A 20,621-nucleotide genomic window follows, 5' to 3' on the forward strand; every position below is an offset into this window, starting at 1 on the left:
CCCAGAGCCAGGACTCCGACTACAATACAGTGGTTAACGGAGGTAAGAAAAAATACTCTCGCGTGTGTGTGGGCCGCAATTGTAATTAATAACTAAAGATCTTTTGCTTTGAAGTGAACTGACTAGCCGAGGAAATTAATATGAAAAGTTTATTACATTGTTCAGCTTGTATGCTCATGTTTTAAGATGCAGCAAGTCTAACATTCATTAACATAACAAATAATTTGAGATTAATATTGTTAAAAGGGAGAACTTCAGGAAAGCATTTAACTGTAAAATCAAAATTAAATGGAATATCATTTTTATTAAGGCCCACCACGTAAGTCGGCAACAATCAAATAATAATAATAATAACAATAATAATATAGTAAATTACGATGGCCGATGGACGCGAGAGGGGGTTGTGGTAGTGCCAAAGAGCCACTGCCTCTTACCCCCCCCCCCCCCCCCAATAATATTGCTACCCTATCGCAGCTAGAACAACTGTATCTTTGCCAGATCAGTTCTCTGTAGTACATACTCCATGCTAAATGCATTGTGTATAAGCTGTGAGAATAAAAGTATGCATAGTAAATGACAGGAGTGTGAGTGATCATTTATCATCAAAATTACCATGCCTGCTCCTGACTACCTACAAACTGTTATCAATGGAGATCTACAAGACTAAGCTCCCTAAATTGCAGTTGAGTTACACATTGCTGATTTCAAGCCCTCTTTGACCTGTCTGAGCAGATTCAAGAAATCATACAGCATACGAAGTCACAAGACAACAATGTTTACTGCAAATAAAAGTGTAGAGGAGATGCCATTAATTCATAGCTGACATGAAGAAGAAGCTTGCTGTTGACCCCACACCTGCTGTCTTATGCCTATCAATCAGGTTCCGTGAAAGAATTGTGAGGAAACCACACTTTATCATTTCATGATGAAAAAAGGCAGACTGTTGTACAACTGATTAATGCTATGACACATTCATATACAACAATGACAGTGATAACTATGAGTTTCAGCAGCTTTATGTCTGTTTTCAGGGATTTCAAGGCATTTAGGACCAAAACTAAAAAGGACTGTTTAATGGCAAAAATCTTATAATTGACCTATCAGAATCTGAAAAAATAGGAAAGAATGGTTTTTAACATTTCATTCAAAAACGTTTCCAACGTATTGCAGAAATTAATTCATTTTGTTGCGTTCTTGGTCTGGACATAATGATAAGTCTGTTTTCCAGAAGGACAACAAAAAGACTGTTGACTTTTCAGATCCTATACAGAACAACCAATGTGACTTTTAATAAATAATTTTTTTTTTTTGACTGTGGAAAATATTTTTAAGGAAACTGTCAAACAGTATAATTTCTGATAAATATGTGTGATTTGAGGTTATCAGGAGAATAGTAGTCTTCAATTACAGTCTTTTGTCCATTATTAGTTTGAATTAGCACATTTTACAAAATTCCTTTAAGTTCATCTGGTATAGAACACAAAAAGCAGAGCAATGGCCAGAACCATTTCTTACTCCACTGTAATTCTGTGTAAATAAAACTGGTAATTATTTTGACATGCCTGAAGGCATTGATTTTCACTCAGCAGGTCTGCCTGGTGTAAAGAAAATGTTTGTTTTCATCATGACACTTAACTTTCTGGTGACAACAATGGGGAATAAGCAAGGAATTCATTGTTACTGAAATATACATTATCAAAAATTAACATAAGAACTGTACCAAATGAATTGTTATAAAATGATGTACGAGTAAGGAATATTTCATTTCAATAAATTAAAGCCATGATTTATGGAAGTCATCTGTAATGTAACATCAAACACTCCTTGATTTATTTTTCTCTGCTAGTCACCTTTGTAAGAATTACATATGCAACACATAAAATCTTAGTCATTTTTTGTATTGTTTAGGTGCTTCAAATTTGCATGTGTCACTCCAGATATTTGTACTAGCAGTGCAATGCTCTCTTGTCATGGCTGTTCACATGCTAGGCAGGAATGGCTGTACAAATTGCTATCATAAGTGGTTCTTCATGTGATAAAAATGAGTGATTTCAACAATTTTTAAAAAATACTTGCAGTATGTCTTAACAGCTAAAATTTTGATAGTGCATTTCTTTCATTGTTTTCTTCCTGCATAAAAAATTTCAGGGTGGGTTTTGACATGTCTGATTGGACCATTCCCCTGCCAGTTCAAAAATTAGCTATGCTCCATACTGTCAAGATGTTGGAAGCTCGCTCTATCTCTCATTGGCAACTAGAACTGACATAACTTTTGCAACGCACAGTGCCAGTCACCACCATGAAAAATGAGGAAAGTTGCATCACAATGCTGTGAAAATGGCTAACACTATTCAAGTAATGTTTGTCTGGTTTTAGAGGCAGAGACTACGGAGGAGATGTTCTCATTCAAAAATACATCTTGTTACACGGAATGCAGAGGCCACGTGATGATAGCCATGGATATAGCAAATGTCACATACATGTTCCAGTAGATCTAGCCACACCACTTTCACATGTTAAAAAAGTAATAAAACACTGGAAGTCTGTAAGATTGTTGGTTGATCATGGAACAAAATAGATGAGTAAGGCACTAAAACACACATTAAAACCTCTGTTCAATTAAACTGGGCAAGAGACCTGATGTCACACAAAATGGCAGTAACTGTCATGCAACTATTTCAACATCATCTAAATAGGAGGGTAAGTCCCTTGGTAGATTAAAGGCTTCCCTTCTATGAGCATGTAACATACAGGATGGTAAAACATGGTCCACCATGATTATGCCACTGCAAACACTGTATTATGATGGGTCTTCTTGCTGCAAGAAAAATGCATGCATAAGTGGGCAATGGCTGATACGAAGGCAAGTGAGGATAATTTCACCCCTTCATGGTGTTCTAAAGGATGTGTGCTATGTGTGAATAGTCATTATGACCACCTGGCATCTTGTTGTTACCCATATCAACCCACTGTCATTCCCACTCAGCCAACACTTGCTTTGTCACTCATGACATAACAGCCTGTATGAGGACAAGAAGTTGAAGTGTGATATTTTCCTGTAAGGCTGCTTTCATTGCTCTGTCAGCTTACTCACTCCCCTCAATTCCCATATGTCTAGGAGCCCAGCAGTAGTCCACCTCTTTCTTCTGCTTGTGTAGGAGGCTAATAGTGTGCTGGGCCATCTGAACTATCATATCCGCTGGGAAAACTTGCTGAATAGCCTGCAAAGCACTGAGACAGCCTATGCCAACAAGAAATTTCCCTCCACCAAGAAGCACATTTGCTCCAGTGCCTTCTTGATCAACCACAGCTATACACAGTACAATGAAAAGTGGCGAGGTGGGTGGAGTTTAATGACAAAAGATGAGAAGATAGCACAACACCCAACATTGTGTCCATGCTTTGATCCATCAGTAAAATCTAGCATGTGTTCTGGATACTCCAATGAAATGCTATTAAAAACTGATATTAAAACTAAAGATGAGATGGTAAACTTATAATCCATCATGCCCAAGTTAAGAATGGGCCTATCAGTCATCAAGGGGGGGGGGGGGGGATGGGAGGGGGTTGCTCCATCCCTGTTTTAAGCATTGGTATGTCTGGTACACCAAGTTACTAAAGATATTTCTTTGCACAGGTGATAAAGGGCTTAGTAGCCCGGTGACCGGTAAACCTGCATTTTTTGGTTGTTCAACTTCAATCCAACTACAGGATGGTCAGAGATGGACTGCACTTTGTACACATGTTGCACCAGGACACCAGGAGGAATTCTCATTGGATGATAAGAGTTGGCTCACAAGTCTTTGCACAGCGGTTAGTAATGGGCAATGGGATGGGAGAGTCCACAGCAGGCATTTGTTTTTCATCTGCTCATGGGTTTTTCCCATGCAACTAGTGAATGCAACACTCCTGTAGGGGTATGGAGACAACCTGTCCTTCTCTAGCTTTAGAAGTGATATCAGAATCATCTCTTGCTATGAATCCAGATAATGTCCTTCAGCCCATATTTTATTGAAAAGGCATAGGAAGATTTCTATTGTCTCCATTCTTAGATATCATAATGTGCCATATTGAATCCTATCAGTCCTGGAGCAGTGTCAAGTGCAGTGGTTAGTACTGACTGTAGTTCCCACATAAAAAAAATGGCAGTTATCTGGCTCCAAGTTGCCAAACGAAAAGCCTAGTCACTGTTTCTCCATGTGTTCCCTGTGTTGGTAGACTTGAGGCTTGGTGTAATAGGTGAAAGCCAAATCACAAACACAACATCTGCACTATTTCCCAAGGTGCTGATTGGAGGACAGTATTGTTTAATATAGCAGATATTGGGCCTGGATCTTTATTCCCTGATATCTTCTGAATTGACTCCCATAACTTCATTACTGGTGTGGGATGATTAAAGGACACTGGGCATTAAAAATTCTCTCCACACACTCTGTTTGCTTTTTTTGATGATTCGCTTAGCTTCTGCCCTCGCCTGCCAAAAGGCTGCAAGATTCTCTCTACTTGGTCTGTTCCTAAACCAACATAATGCACTACTCCTGTCCACAATTGCTAAACAACATTCCTGGTTCCACCAAGGGATGGTATTCCTGTAGGCTGGTCCAGTCATTCCTGGGTGCTGCTCGGTGTTGGAATAAGGCCAGTTGACTGTATAGTGGCCAGTTCACCTTGCAGAACAGACACTTGAGTTGCCTCCAGACAGAAGTTGCAGTCACAGCTAGGTGAAGCCACATGGGGAAGAGGGCACTAGCCCCTTCCACAAACCGTTACTGTAAGGGCAGGAGAGCATAGGGAGAGGTCCATTGTGAGGAATGAGCCAGTAGCTGTGTGGAAGTAGTGCGCCATTTCCCCAGTGTTAAGTACACATACATCCTCTGACATTAGTAGCTACTTGATTGCCCAATTCTTGGGGCAGATGGCAGAAGATCCCCAGAGCACATAGTGTACATTGATGTCACCAAGTAACAGGAATGGTTGGTGGAGTTGTCACATGAGATCTGTAAGTGCTGTGGGATGTAAACGTGGCATAATATAAGGTGAGATGGTGCGTACACAGCCACTGGCGGCTTCTTGTAACTTAGTCGTGAGACTAATGGGTGAGTATGAGAGTAACGGGTGAGTAGTGATGTGTTTTGGTGATGGACACAGCTATATCACCCTTTGCGCAGTCAACACTTGGGTCATCTTTCTTGTGATGGTTAAATCCTGCAACACAGAATTGTCCAAGGCCCTAGAGTACGTCTCCTGAAAGCAGATGCACGAGGCTGTTCTTGTATGAGTAAGGCTCAGTAGATCACCCAAAGATATGTCTAGTGCCATCGCACAGTCCTCGCCATGAGAAGTTACTGTACCGTCATGATTATAGGGCTTGATGTTATGCTTTTTAGGCTGGCCTTCCCACACAATGGTTTTCCTCTCTTTGGAGAGGGTGGCAAAGAAGTAGACAGACACATTTTTTAACCAGACTTCACCACAAGACACCTGCCTCCCCTTAGAACTCAAAACTGGTCAATATGCAAGCTAAAAACTGCAGCAGTGCCTTGGGAAGGTGCAGTTATAAGCACAAGAGGATGTGCTAGCATCTGCACTGTGAGTTTGTGTCAAGGCAGCAGACTTGGTTACTACCTGCTATATGATGGTAGACATGCTAAAATCTGCACTGGCTGTTTGTTTTGAGGCATTAGACTTGGTAGTTGTTTGCTTGACAATGGTAGAGAATAAGGTTGAAAATGTTGGAGGTTGGATAGGCTTGAAAACCTTTTTTGCCTTCACGTACAGCAGCCACCTTGTGACCTGAAGCTCCTGAATTGTATGTCCTTATACATAAACAGCACGTTCCTTTGACGAGACTAGATGTGCACCACTGCAATTAACACAACAAGTGAATGGCAAGCCTGGATCTTGAGCATCTAAACCACATCTTCCATGGGTTGGCTTCCCTTTGTACACTGGAACTGTGTATCCAAACCTCTGGCATTGAAAGCAATGAATAGAATAGGGGACATAAAAGTGGACTCTACCACACAAGAAACCAACCTTTATATATTCAGGTAATGTAGGGGAATTAAAGACAAGCATCTAGGTAGATGTTTAGCCTAATTCACCATTCACTCATTTCAATACATTTTGCACCTTGATTATACCTCCACTTTGGCATTATACTACAAGTTCATTAGGGTCTAGATACATAAAGAAACTACTTGATACAACATCTCTGCTGTAATTGAGGGTGTTGTGCATTTCAACAACTATGGGATACTCTCCAAGTCTTTTGCTTTGCAGAAACTTAGGTATTTGACTGGACATCGTTTTCTCTGTTAGCAGGACACCATTCCATAACCTTTTAATAGACTTTGGAGCTCCAGCTATTCCCTCCACTCTCTTCTGTGTATATAATTGGAGATATTCTCTTGAATGTGCTCTCTTCCTTCTTTGTAACAATGAACAGATTATTATGAATTGTCATTGTTCTGTTACTGGTATTCAGCATTGAAACAGATGTATCAGGTAGGCTGTCCACATGAGGTCTCGTTGTGGAGTGGGCAGGCAAACCCTCCAGTGACCAACATCTTCCACTGGGAGTTTGAATTTACTGTTATTGTGAGCAGTTTTAGTTCCACAAGTCATAGAGAATCATTTGTCCACTCACACAGAGGCTTGCTTGCCTATGTAAGCCTTTTAAAACTTGGGTGTGGTAGGTTTCCTAGATGTCACACACTAATCACTGTTCTGTCTCAACATCAATGCATTTTATTGGTGCACAACATGCCCTAAGACTGAGGTTCTTTTAATAGAGGTTTGTATCGTCCCCATGAGCCAGACAATGAAACCAAGATCCCCATTTCCTCTGACACACAATGTTCCACCACCGCACCCATGACAGGGTTACCGTATTTACTTGAATCTAAGCCACACTTTTTTCCAGTTTTTCCAATCCAAAAAACCACCTGCGGCTTAGAATCAAGTGCAAAGTAAGCGGAAGTTCTGAAAAATGTTGGCAGGTGCCACCACAACTAACTTCTGCCATTGAATATATGTAGCGCTACACAGGCATGCTTTGCAGGCATGAAGATAAATACTGGCGCCAAAGCCTCTGCGTCAGTAAATAAATTAAAAAAAAAAAGGTGGAGGACGAGCTTTTTTATCCACTCTGAGTTTCGACCACTGCATTTTCATGCATTATCCAATGAAGTAAATACAAATTCTGTATTGTTCATCGTCGAATGGAGCAGCATTTCAATGTACTATGAAAATCCGACTGGCAAGACTGTTTGGGATGTTTGTCAATATGGCCAACTGTACATTCTGAATTCTTTCCTACCTGTGAGAAGATATGGTTGCTAATTGCAACTTTTATGAATTGTGAACCACATGCAGTATTCTCTTCGCCATAAGAATAATATGAATATAAACATTTTGCCATGTATTCTTTTGTGTTTGCTGCTATCTCATTTAAATCCTGTCTGCCTAATAAACTATGAAACTAGAGTGAGACAACAGCAAATGGGGAAGAATATACATATCATGTCATGTTTATATTCATATTATTCTTATGCCTAATAGTGATACAGTCAGAAATGGAGCACGGAAATTGACTAGATTTTTAAATCTAAGATGACTCTAATTTCTGTGCAGAATGTAATGTATTAAAGAGGCGTCTGCAAAGATTTTCAAACGGAGAAAAATTTTCGCTAAATTCTCGTTCAGAACATCTTCTATCATACGCAGTCTATTATTTGGTTCTTGTTGATCATTATCAAAGAAAGCAGCAGTGTAAGTAACAACCAATAGCAGTCTCTTGCCATTGTTTCACTAATGAGACAATTCCTCTCTTTTTTTTTTTAATTGTAAATGGCGGTAGCATGCACAAAAGCAAGCCACGCTGCGAGCGGTGACAGGTCATAAACATTCATTATCAGAATGCGACAAACAATGAATGACACAGTACGGTACAGTAATGCATTTTCAGCTTAGAGTGACGTTAACACCTATAACAAAGAGAATGGCACTTATCAGATCAAAGAAAAATAAGCAATCATTTCAAACCAGACGAAGCCCGTGAAAAAGGAAGGGTACCCGTATAAATACGGACAGAGCACCTGACGCATAGCAATGGCTACCTGGTAAAGCTTAACTGCTAAGCTTATGATTTGAACCAAACTACTGTAATTGTGTCTCAAGTTACAATGGACCAAATTTATTTTGATTTGGAGGTGCGGCCTAAAACTTTTCTCTCCCCTTGAATTTCGAGTCTCAAATTTCAGGTGGGGCTTAGATTCAGGAAATTTTTTTTCCCTTGATTTCGAGGCTCATTTTTCAGGTGTGGCTTAGATTCAAGTGCAGCTAAGATTTGAGTAAATATGGTACTGAAGCATGTACAGAGCTTATGGTTACAGAGGACTGGAGGTGCTTACCAATCTCCAGCCCAGGAAACTGTCACCAAGCCTGAACCCAGCAAGTGAATAATGAACTCCCTCAGGTGCTTGCTATTTAGTATGACTAGTGGGACTCGTGAGACTTATTGAAAGCCATGGATGTAAAGAGAAGCAACAGCCCCCCCTCCCCGCCCCCACCCCCCTCCATCCTACAGGAAACTCAACCACAGGTTTTGTTGTTAAACTTGGTAAAACCATCACAGCTTGGAACTTTTGGAGGCAGAGTGTGGGGGCCTTGTCAACAGTATAAGCAGAATATCTACCTATCTACCTTCCTGTCAAGTTATAAAGCAAATCATGTGGATCTAGTCAATTTTGCAAAATATTATGAGTCTAAAAGAAATAACTACCACCATATATATGGACTGTCAAAATATCATTTGGTTGATCAAAAACACTTAACATCACAGGTAAACAAAACAAATAGCTATGAAGTATAACTTTATATGAGAATCATCCATCTTAGGCATCTTTAACCTGGAAAATGTCAGCTCTGCAAATGAGCAAGGAGATATTCTCACCAAGACACTCACTAGAAATAGCTTCAATAAACTAGGAGAGCTACTTTCTGTTGATGGTACTGACTATCTTATAGACAAAAGATAGTGGAAGTGTTAAACATTTAATTGAAGTGGGGGCATTGTGATAACCAATTAAAATGTTTTGTTTGTTTGTTTCTCTGGTAATCATAAATGCTATTGAAACATAAGTTGCCATCATTGTCATTATCATACAGTGAAAATCAGTGCTGTTTACTGTGACTCCTTTATCATCTTGATTTAGAGAAATGCTTCAGTGACAGAGTCAATTGCCATAATGACAGGGACCACTATCAACTATCACAGTTTACAACAACGTATTGATGAGACACAGTACAGCGAATCACTTTCATCCCGATGCTGCAAAAATGCTGATGAGCAGCCATGCCATCCTGATTTGTCTCCTTGCTGTGTATCTCAGAAGCCACTGCTCTACATGCATACTTCCATCCACTGCATGCTGCAATGAGCAAATATTAACATTGGTACAAGAACATGACCACTGCATACTCAGACCAGAGAAAATATTAGCCAAGGCTGACAGGTCATAGTAGATGTTGATACATGCTGATGGTAAAATACACTCTAGGTGTTGCATGCTGCTTTCCAAAAGCACACCATTCAGGCAGATGATGGATGTATTCTCAAGTGCAGAGTGTAAACATTGGATGAAACAGAGTGCTAATACTTTTTCTGTTATCTCTGGTCACAAAACTAAAACCAACTGCCTGACCCCATCTATTCATTCATTTACCTACAGGTTACTGCAGGTTAGTGTTATCAGTTGCCAGATGAAGTACTTACGAAAGTGATAGGGGCTATGAGGAGAAGAGAAGTGCAGATTACTGATGATGCTGGAATCTCTCTCTCTCTCTCTCTCTCTCTCTCTCTCTCTCTCTGCACTGTGTGTGTGTGTGTGTGTGTGTGTGTGTGTGTGTGTGTGTGTGTGTGTAAATGTACAAATATCATAAACCATCCTCTGTTGAAGGAAAGTTCTTGCAGAATGTAAATACTTAAGGATTAAAATGCACCACTCAATGAAATGCCAAAGCTTAGACTTCTCAAAAGGCAGTCACAAAAGAAGGAAAATTTGCTAGCCTTTTGAGTTATCCTATGATGAACTAGAGCAAAATACACAAACACACACACACATGGATTATCCATGTGTATGAAAGTGTATGTATTGTGTATGTTTGTGTATTTTACTCTAGCTTGTCAAAGGGTAGCTCTGAAAATTACAAAGTTTTCTTTCTTTCATATGTGCCTATCAACAACTCAACACCTCTGCTTTTTAATGAGTAGTCTCTTTTAATCCTAAAATATAGCATCCTTTTTGAGACAATGTGGCTGCAGTAAATTGCTGCAATAATCTTTTACAATTTTAAGAGTTAATGTAACTTTTTCGTACTAATAAGTTGGATAAAGAGAATGATGTAGTATATTTAAAAAAAGAAAGAAAGAGCAAGAGGTAAATATCTCCTTACTGTAAAATTTGCAAGACATATTTATAGTTATAGCACACACTGAATTCTTAAAGAGAAATTACTGTTTTGAGAAAAATTGTTTACCTGAAGTAATTTTGAAAGAAGCAGTAGCTCTGAATACAGAGCTTGTAGAGATGTATCAATATGTAATATAGAAACAAAATAAAAACTCAAACTCACCACCTGAATTTGTAAGAGTGATAAAATCGTAACTGGATACAGTGGATCCCGCACTGTTATGTGCTGTCATTCTAAGTGTGTACCATGTCTCAGGACTGAGGTCAAGCACAGGGAAGTCAATCTAGAGAGAAATGTGTAGAACACAACACTTAATTTTTATGTGCATGGTTTGAATCTTTTGCAGAATATAGCATACAGAAAAAAAAATCTCAGGTGAGCTTAACTACATGTTCCATAATCATTTGTGGCAAAGCCAACACAATACAACACTAAGCTAGAACTTATCACAGTCATCCAGTCAACACTGATACTCACTATCCTGTGGAAAGAAGAGCACCATTACCTCACTGTTTAAGAATGTGGCAAGAAAATGGCTCATAATGTCTAATTCGAAATAATGACTAGGCACATGCACTATGATTTTCACACACTTCTGCCTTTTAAAACAAGGCATGAATGTGCAGGAAACCATCATGTATAAATTGATGTAGATCATAACAGGCAGGAGGAAATGTAGAACAACAGAAAAATGGTTCTGGATCGACACTTAGAAACAAAAGGTCTAGAAATTAAGGGAACCATACTTCTTATACACATTCCAGAAGATTAAAGAAACATTGCTTTGAGTAAATATAACAGAAAACTAATGACATATAAAGAATAAGTTAATTCATGAGCCTATCCTCAATTTGTATATTTTAAAGCTACACCAGTACCCAGAGACTACTTTTTTTGAATAACTACAGAGAATTCTACTTTCAGGAATAATAATGCCAAATAATTGTAATATAAATACACACCTACATTGGGAAGGCAAAGCAAGGAGATGTAGCAGGAAGGCAGTGCTATGGAAAAATTACTACAAGTCTATGTGAATAAAAGAAATTACTCAATTAAGAACACATACCAACTGTTGGATTTTATTGTGGTGGTGTTGGGATGGGAGGATGCAAAACAAGTTAGAGAGAGAGAGGGAAAGGGGGGGAGGTGGAGAGGGAGAGGGAGAGAGAGAGAGAGAGAGAGAGAGAGAGAGAGAGAGAGAGGATAGTAAATGGATCTTTGAAATAAGCTACAGAAGTTGTTTAACAACTTATTACTAAAATATTGTGAGAATAAAAAGAAAAAAAGCTATAGTGTACCTGCTGGTATTTCAGGTTGTTAGAGACCAGTGTCCACTCATGTTGCTGCCTTGGTTTGTATTCAACAACTAGAGTTGTAATAGGGCAGCCACCTGTCCCCCATGATCCAACATTCAATGATATGGATGTAGAGTTGACTCTGATCAAATGACTTTTGCTTGGAGCTATTGGTGCTGTATGAACAAAGTGAAAACAAACAAATCTGGTATACTTATCTACATACCTAATAGAGCAGCAGTTTTCAATACGCAGAAAGAGATACCATATTTCCAAATTTTAATTCATATATTTTAGTTACAAAATAATCATTGGAAGAATTTATCAAAGTTTAAAAATACTAATTTTTATGATTACTAACAGTAGATTTTCATTTCTCCTCTTTGCCATATAGTAAGTACAAATTGGGATAAATGGTGGATATAATAGTAAATCAGACTGGATTTTCTAGTGTTTTCATGTTGATTAGATGAATGCTTTATGCCATTCTCAACTGTGCTTTACTGCTTGGAGGCATCAAAATGCTATAAAATACAGGAAAAAGGTTATCAAAATCATAGTCAGATGGCTCAAGTAGTAAAAGCCCTCAAAATTTTACTTTCACCATTAATCTCCTTCCTAGCTTGCAAATTTCACAGAATCTGTCCTGCATACTTGGTGGGACTAGCACTTCTGGAAGGAAGGATGCTACAGAGAAATGGCTTAGCCACAGCCTAGGGTATTGTTTTCAGAATGGCTTTTTCACTCTGTAGTGGAATGTGCATTGTTTTGAAACAGCAGGAAATGCACTGGCAGAAGTATACCTGTGAGAACAAGTAATGATTTATGCTTGCCTCGCTTAGTCAGTAAGAGTATTTCACACGAAAGGCAAGTTTCTGGTTACAAGTCACAAGCTGGCACATAGTTTTAAATTACTAGAAAGTTTCAAAACACTGACATTCCACTGCAGAGTGAAAGACTGATTCAGGAAACAATCAAGTACACTTCAGGAAGAAATCAAAGAATATGACAGTGGTCCCAAAGGCAGTGTAAAGCCAGATTACTAAAACTGCAGCAAATTGTATGAATTAAATAAATATTAAATGAACCCTGACATCTTCCAGACAATGACAACACTAATTAAACTCTTCCACAAAAGTATAATTACAAGCTACTGGCTAAGCATGGACACTGAGCAGTACAGCACTTACATCTACATTTACACCTCTAATCCACAAGCCACCGTATGGTTGTGCAAGGTTTTTGGAAAGTATGATTGCTGATAAGCTTCCATGCGGGCTCAGATCTATCTAATTTTTTATATATCCCTTGGGGTATGCCCAAAGTTATTTCTATATCTGAAGACTTCTCTCCATTCAGAATGACATGCTGTGTTATGTTTGCAAGAAACTCTTCAACCCAGTTACACAGTTGATCTGATATTCCATATACTCATATTTGGATCATTAGATGGCGATAAGGAACTTTTTTTTACCTATGTTGATTTCTACAGAGGAAAATTTTGGTTTCCCGAAATGTCATAATATGTGATCACAAAACATGTTTAGAAATTTTGTAACAACCAATGTCAGAGATATAGGTCTCTAGTCTTCAACAACCCGCCTTCAAAATGGGAATGACCTGTGTTTTTTTTTTTTTTTTTTTTTTTTTCAATCATTAGGAATGCTTTGTTCCTTCGAGACCTACAGTATATTGCTGCTGGAAAAGGGATGTCACTCACATACTCTGTGTAGAACTGAACTGTTACACTATTATGTTATGCCTCCTTTCACTTGTTTAGTGATCTGAGCTGCTTTTCCGTCTCTTGGTAATTTCTTTTGATATATTTCATTTTGTTCATTCCTGCAAAAATTTAAAAGAGGAACCCCACTCATGATTGAAATGTATTTGATCTAATGGCAACAAACAGACCTGACATCTTTGAGGGTGTTCACATCAAAAATGGTATCAGTGGCCATGACACAGTTGTGCAGAAATGTTTACCAAAGACCAAAGAACAACTAAAATAAAAAGTAGGATATATGTTTTCAGTAAACTAGGTACAAAAGTAGTAGTGTCATATCTCAATGAGGAACTTGAAACTTTCAGCACAGGGCAGGAGCATGTAGCGTAACTATGGCTCAAGTTTAAGAGGATAGCTGACTACGCACGGAACAGATATGTAGCCAGTAGAAAAGTTCATAATGGGAGGGATCCTCCATGGTACACAGTCATTGTAAAGAAACTTGTAAAGAAACAGAGACTACTGCACAACAGGTGTTAAACAAAGTGTAGGACTGTTAATACATAGATGCTGAATGAAAGATGTTTGGTTGTCAAGAGAGCAATGCGTGAAGCCTTCAATGACTACTATAGCAGAATATTGTCAAATGATCTTTCACAAAACCCAGGCTGTTAGTGGCACCAAAGTTAGTGTGCAGTCCCTAGCGAATGAGACTAGCAAAGCAAAATCTGAAATGCTTAACTCCATTTTCAAGTGTTTCTTTACAAAGGAAAACTCAGGAGGTTGGCCCAATTTAATACCTGTGCCACTGAAAAGATGAAAGAAATAAGTATTAGTGTCAGTGGTGTGGAGAAACAGCTGAAATAATTAAAACTGAACAAAGCACCATGGCGAAATGGAATCCCGGGTGGGGAGGGGGGGGGGGGGGGTAAAAAAAAAAAAAGCACAGGCAACAAACGTCTACGATAAGGGTAGTAGAAGTGATTCACAAAAATTCCAATATCCTTGACACCAACTTGTTGTAGAATCTTAGAACATATTCTGAGCTCAAATATAATGAGGTATATTGAACAGAATGACCTCTTTGATGCCAACCAGCATAGGTTCTGAAAACATCAATCATGTGAAAACCAACTCTCACTTTTATCACTTGACATACTGAAAGCTTTGGATCAGGGCAATCGAGGAGGTGCAGTATCTCTTAATTTCCAACTCACTACCACACCTTTGTTTGTTGTCCAAAATCATAATCATATGGGGTACCAAGTGAAATCTGTGACTGGATCAAGGACTTTTCACTAGAGAAGAAACAGCATGTTATCTTGGATGGAGAATCATCTTTTGATGTAGAAATAATTTCAGGTGTGCCCCAAGGCACACCTGAAATTTTCTGTTCATGTTGTATATTAATGACCTTGCAGACAATATTAATAGTGACCTTGGGCTTTTTGCAGATGAAGCAATTATCTGTAATGAAGTACTATCTGAAATAAGCTGCATAAACATTCAGTCAGATCTTGATGAGATTTCAAAGTGGTGCAAAGATTGACGACTTGCTTTAAATGTTCAGAAATGTAAAACTGTGCACGTCAAAAAGTGAAAAATAAAGTATCCTATAATATCAATGAGTCACAGTTGAAATCAGTTGATTTATACAAATACCAGGGTATAAAATTTTGTAGAGATGTGAAATGGAATGATAACAGAGGCTCAGTTGTGGGTAAAGCAGGTGGTAGACTTCAGTTTATTGATAGAATAATGGGGAAGAGCTATCAGTCTAGGAAGGAAATTGGTTACAAATCACTTGTGTGACCCATTCTAGAATATTCCTCAACTGTGTGGGACCTAAACCAGATAGGACTGATAGGGTAGCATGAATGGTCACAGGTTTGTTTGATCCATGGGAGAGTGTCACAGAGATACTGAAGGAACTGCACTGGAAGACTCCTGAAAATGGACATAAAATATCCCAAGAAAGTCTATGAACAAAGATTCAAGAACTGGCTTTAAATGATGATTCTATTAACACACTACAATCCCCTGCATATTACTCATCTAAGGATCATGAGGATAAGATTAGAATAATTACTGCACACACACAGAGACATTCTAACAGTCATTCTTCCCGCCCTCCATACGTCAAAGGAAAGAGAAAAAACCCTAACATCTGGTACAGTGATTTGCAGAGTATAGACATAGATGTAGATGTAGAACTACAGTGCAATATTATCTGTAAAACAGTTTTGGATCAAGATTTTAGTATTTCAGATTTTTCTGTGTCATCCCCTGTTTCAATGCCATTATGGTCACAGTGTATCTGGACAAATGGTTTCAATCCACTTACTAATTAACATATGACCACAAATTCTTAGGATTTCCTGTCAAGTCGGTACACAGAATTTTACTTTTGAATTTGTTGAACACTTCACGCATGGCCCATCATATGCCAATTTTCGTTTCATTTGATTTTTTTTGTCCTTGAAGCTTAGGAGATGTTTAAATTTGCAGTTAATTTCTCTTTGATTTTATTGCTGGTTTCTAACATGAAAAACCTGGTGGATATTTTCAATTCAGCACAATTTTGCTCAGCACAAACCTGCCTAAAGGGTATTGTGCAATGTTCTTGATGTTTGTCCATTGGTGCTCAATACTGTCAGTGCTGGAGAACAAATTTTTGTGTTGGCCTGCTAGGGAATATGAAATCTGTGTCTTGTTACTCTTGTTAAGCAGGAAGATCTTTGGATTCCTATATATGGCTGTGTTCAGTGATGCTGTAATGGCCTTATGATCACTGATTTCCCATTCTCTACTAACTGAGCCAAAAGTTTTGGTCTGTTTGTCACTGGCAGGTCTAAGATGTTATCTCCATGAGTTGTTTCTCTGATTAAATGCTAAAGTTAACTTTTGGATAAAGTGCTTGGAACAGTTTCACTCAATTCTCTTTCTCTACTTCACTCCCTAATCACTTGAGTCTACCCGTCTCTAGCTGGTAAGTTAAAATCTCCACATGAAACTATAACTTGACCAGAAAATTTATAAAAATATTCTCCAAGTTTCCCCTCAAATGTTCCCCCACTGCTGCTGCTGAAGCAGGGGCTTTATAAAAGCATCTGATGACCAAATTTGATTCCTATCTGCATCCAAATTATTTCACATTCTGAATCTGTACTAATCTCACTAGATATTTTCTGCCACCAGTGGTCAACATATTTATGCGATATATATTCCAGCAGCTGGAGTTAAGAATTATACTACAGTTGATATCTGGTTTCAGCCAGCTTTCTGTGCCTAGAACCATATAAGTATTGTTACTGTTTATAAGTGAGACCATCTTTAGGAATTTTGATAGATGCTTCTGCAGTTAACTAGTACTATATTAACATTTCATTTCTCTGATTTGCTATGATGAATGTCACCCTGTCTGGTCTGAGAGTGCGTCTTTTTGGACCCATGAGAGATGTACACCACATGTACGCTACGTCTAGTAGTGCATACCTGACATATTAAGAGGGGAGGGTTGGGGGACCTACGTTTCTCCAATTAATGGTGGAGGTCAAAAAATCCACATCCAAGATTGTCACAGAACTGTCTGAGTCTCTGGTTTAAGTCTTTCACTCATCTCCAAACCAGAGAACTGTGTCAGTCTCGCTTTTGCCTTCTGCCCAGAGATTCATGATCCTGCCACTGTTTGCCAACCATCATCAGCAAATGTTGACCAACAGGGACATGCAAATCAGAAAGTGCAGTAGCAACAGGGATACCAGGAGGCGCTATGAGTTCTAGAGGTGCTAAAGTATTCGTCTCCAGTGCCCTGTGCCATCACACTCCAGGACAGCAGCCTGAAGCTGGACAGCCAAGAACAACACAGCTTCTAGTGATTTACAGACAGCGACCAATTTCCCCAGCATCCGTACACAACAGATTAAGTCCTTATCCATCTTTAACCATTTTTTTCTGTATCACAAGTAATTTAACACTAATGCAGAAAGTCACTGGGTGCAATCTAATTTCTGCTGCTACACTACCAAAGAAAGTCACTTTGCACAAAGCTATGCATTAAAATTTGTACCAAAAAACTTATAGTAAGTTAGTAAACACTAGTTTACTTAATGAAATGACTGGTAAAATTCACCTGTTAGAGGCGTATGTGAAAAACACAGACTAAGATAAATACCACATATTTCAAAAACTATTACAGCTACAGGCACATCCTATCAGCTCTACGTCTGCTACTACACTCTCACTGCTTGCAGGCATACAGTCACACTCTGAACTATGTTTCGCCATTTTCTGAAATTGATACTTAGTGAGGCTCTCTGATAAAAAATTATTCAATCCTCTGTTTACTGACATTGAAGTAAATATGCCTGTCATGAAATCTGAGGCAGTAGTGACAGAGAGGAAGATGTCATAACTATTTCAATATAACATTATAATTACATGTTACTGCCATTCAACATTGACATTGTCCTGACAAACATACAATTCTATGAAACTTCCTGGCAGATTAAAACTGTGTGCCGGGCTGAGACTCGAACTCAGCCCAGCACACAGTTTTAATCTGCCAGAAAGTTTCATATCAGCGCACACTCCGCTGCAGAGTGAAAATCTCATTCTGGATACAATTTTATGTTTACTTGCTTTATTCATTGCTTATCTTTGACATCTGTCTAGTAGAATATGTGTGTGTTCACTAACTGAACATACAACCTAGTATGTTGTTGGTGTTGTGGTCTTCAGTCCTGAGACTGGTTTGATGCAGCTCACCATGCTACTCTATCCTGTGCAAGCTTCTTCATCTACCAGTACCTACTGCAGCCTACATCCTTCTGAATCTGCTTAGTGTATTCATCTCTTGGTCTCCCTCTTTGATTTTTACCCTCCACGCTGCCCTCCAATACTAAATTGGTGATCCCTCGATGTCTCAGAACATGTCCTACCAACTGATCCCTTCTTCTAGTCAAGTTGTGCCACAAGCTCCTCTTCTCCCCAATTCTATTCAATACCTCCTCATTAGTTATGTGATCTACCCATCTAATCTTCAGCATTCTTCTGTAGCACCACATTTCGAAAGCTTCTATTCTCTTTTTGTCTAAACTATTTATCGTTCACGTTTCACTTCCATACATGGCTACACTCCATACAAATACTTTCAGAAGTGACTTCCTGACATTTAAATCTATACTCGATATTAACAAATTTTTCTTCTTCAGAAACGCTTTCCTTGCCATTGCCAGTCTACATTTTATATCCTCTCTACTTCAACCATCATCAGTTATTTTGCTCCCCAAATAGCAAAACTCCTTTACTACTTTAAGTGTCTCATTTCCTAATCTAATTCCCTCAGCATCACCCGACATAATTAGGCTACATTCCATCATCCTCGTTTTGCTGTTGTTGATGTTCATCTTATATCCTCCTTTCAAGACACTGTCCATTCTGTTCAACAGCTCTTCCAAGTCCTTTGCTATCTCTGACAGAATTACAATGTCATCGGCAAACCTCAAAGTTTTTATTTCTTCTCCAAGGATTTTAATACCTACTCCAAACTTTTCTTTTGTTTCCTTTACTGCTTGCTCAATATACAGATTGAATAACATCGGGGATAGGCTACAACCCTGTCTCACTCCCTTCCCAATCACTGCTTCCCTTTCATGCCCCTCAACTCTTATAACTACCATCTGGTTTCTGTACAAATTGTAAATAACCTTTCGCTCCCTGTATTTTATCCCTGCCACCTTCAGAATTTGAAAGAGAGTATTCCAGTCAACATTGTCAAAAGCTTTCTCTAAGTCTACAAATGCTAGAAACGTAGGTTTGCCTTTCCTTAATCTTTCTTCTAAGATAAGTCGTAGGGTCAGTATCGCCTCACGTGTTCCGACATTTCTAGGGAATCCAAACTGATCTTCCCCGAGGTCGGCTTCTACCAGTTTTTCCATTCATCTGTAAAGAATTCGCGTTAGTATTTTGCAGCTGTGACTTATTAAACTGATAGTTCGGTAATTTTCACATCTGTCAATACCTGCTTTCTTTGGGATTGGAATTATTATTTTCTTCTTGTTGCCTGAGTGTATTTCGCCTGTCTCATACATCTTGCTCACCAGATGGTAGAGTTTTGTCAGGACTGGCTCTCCCAAGGCTGTCAGTAGTTTTAATGGAATGTTGTCTACTCCAGGGGCCTTGTTTTGACTCAGGTCTTTCAGTGCTCTGTCAAACTCTTCATGCAGTATCATATCTCCCATTTCATCTTCATCTACATCCTCTTCCATTTCCATAATATTGTCTTCAAGTACATCGCCCTTCTATAGACCCTCTATATACTCCTTCCACCTTTCTGCTTTCCCTTCTTTGCTTAGAACTGGGTTTCCATCAAAGCTCTTGGTATTCATGCAAGTGGTTCTCCTTTCTCCAAAGGTCTCTTTAATTTTCCTGTAGGCAGTATCTATCTTACCCCTAGTGAGATAAGCCTCTACATCCTTACATTTGTCCTCTAGCCATCCCTGCTTAGCCATTTTGCACTTCCTGTCGATCTTATTTTTGAGACGTTTGTATTTCTTTTTGCCTGCTTCATTTACTGCATTTTTATATTTTCTTCCTTCATCAATTAAATTCAATATTTCTTCTATTATCCAAGGGTTTCTACTAGCCCTCGTCTTTTTACCTATTTGATCCTCTGCTGCCTTCACTATTTCATCCCTCAAAGCTACCCATTCTTCTTCTACTGTATTTCTTCCCCCCATTTTTGACAATTGTTCCCTTATGCTCCTGCTGAAACCCCGTTCAACCTCTGGTTCTTTCAGTTTATCCTTAAATTCCCACCTTTTTGCAGTTTCTTCAGTTTTAATCTACAGTTCATAACCAATAGATTGTGGTCAGAGTCCACATCTGCCCCTGGAAATGTCTTACAATTTGAAACCTGGTTCCTAAATCTCTGTCTTACCATTATATAATCTATCTGATATCTTCTAGTATCTCCAGGGTTCTTCCATATACACAACCTTCTTTCATGATTCTTGAACCTAGTGTTAGCTATGATTAAGTTATGCTCTGCGCAAAATTCTACCAGGCGGCTTCCTCTTTCATTTCTTAGCCCCAATCCATATTCACATACTATGTTTCCTTCT

General features: G+C 38.8%; 1 protein-coding gene across 1 annotated transcript in view; it reads right to left on the reverse strand.

Annotated features, from left to right (window-relative positions):
- The window catches only part of LOC126162081 (Down syndrome cell adhesion molecule-like protein Dscam2), a 131,342-nt gene that overhangs the window by 65,763 nt on the left and 44,958 nt on the right, over positions 1-20,621 (reverse strand). Inside the window, exons 6-7 of the mRNA XM_049918355.1 lie at positions 11,778-11,950; positions 10,639-10,759 (exon numbers count right to left, since the gene is read on the reverse strand). Of these exons, the coding sequence (XP_049774312.1) occupies positions 10,639-10,759; positions 11,778-11,950 (294 nt within the window). The remainder of the gene's footprint in view (positions 1-10,638; positions 10,760-11,777; positions 11,951-20,621) is intronic.

The sequence above is a fragment of the Schistocerca cancellata genome, chromosome 2 (genome assembly GCF_023864275.1).
Source record: "Schistocerca cancellata isolate TAMUIC-IGC-003103 chromosome 2, iqSchCanc2.1, whole genome shotgun sequence".
NCBI classification, from domain to species: domain Eukaryota; kingdom Metazoa; phylum Arthropoda; class Insecta; order Orthoptera; family Acrididae; genus Schistocerca; species Schistocerca cancellata.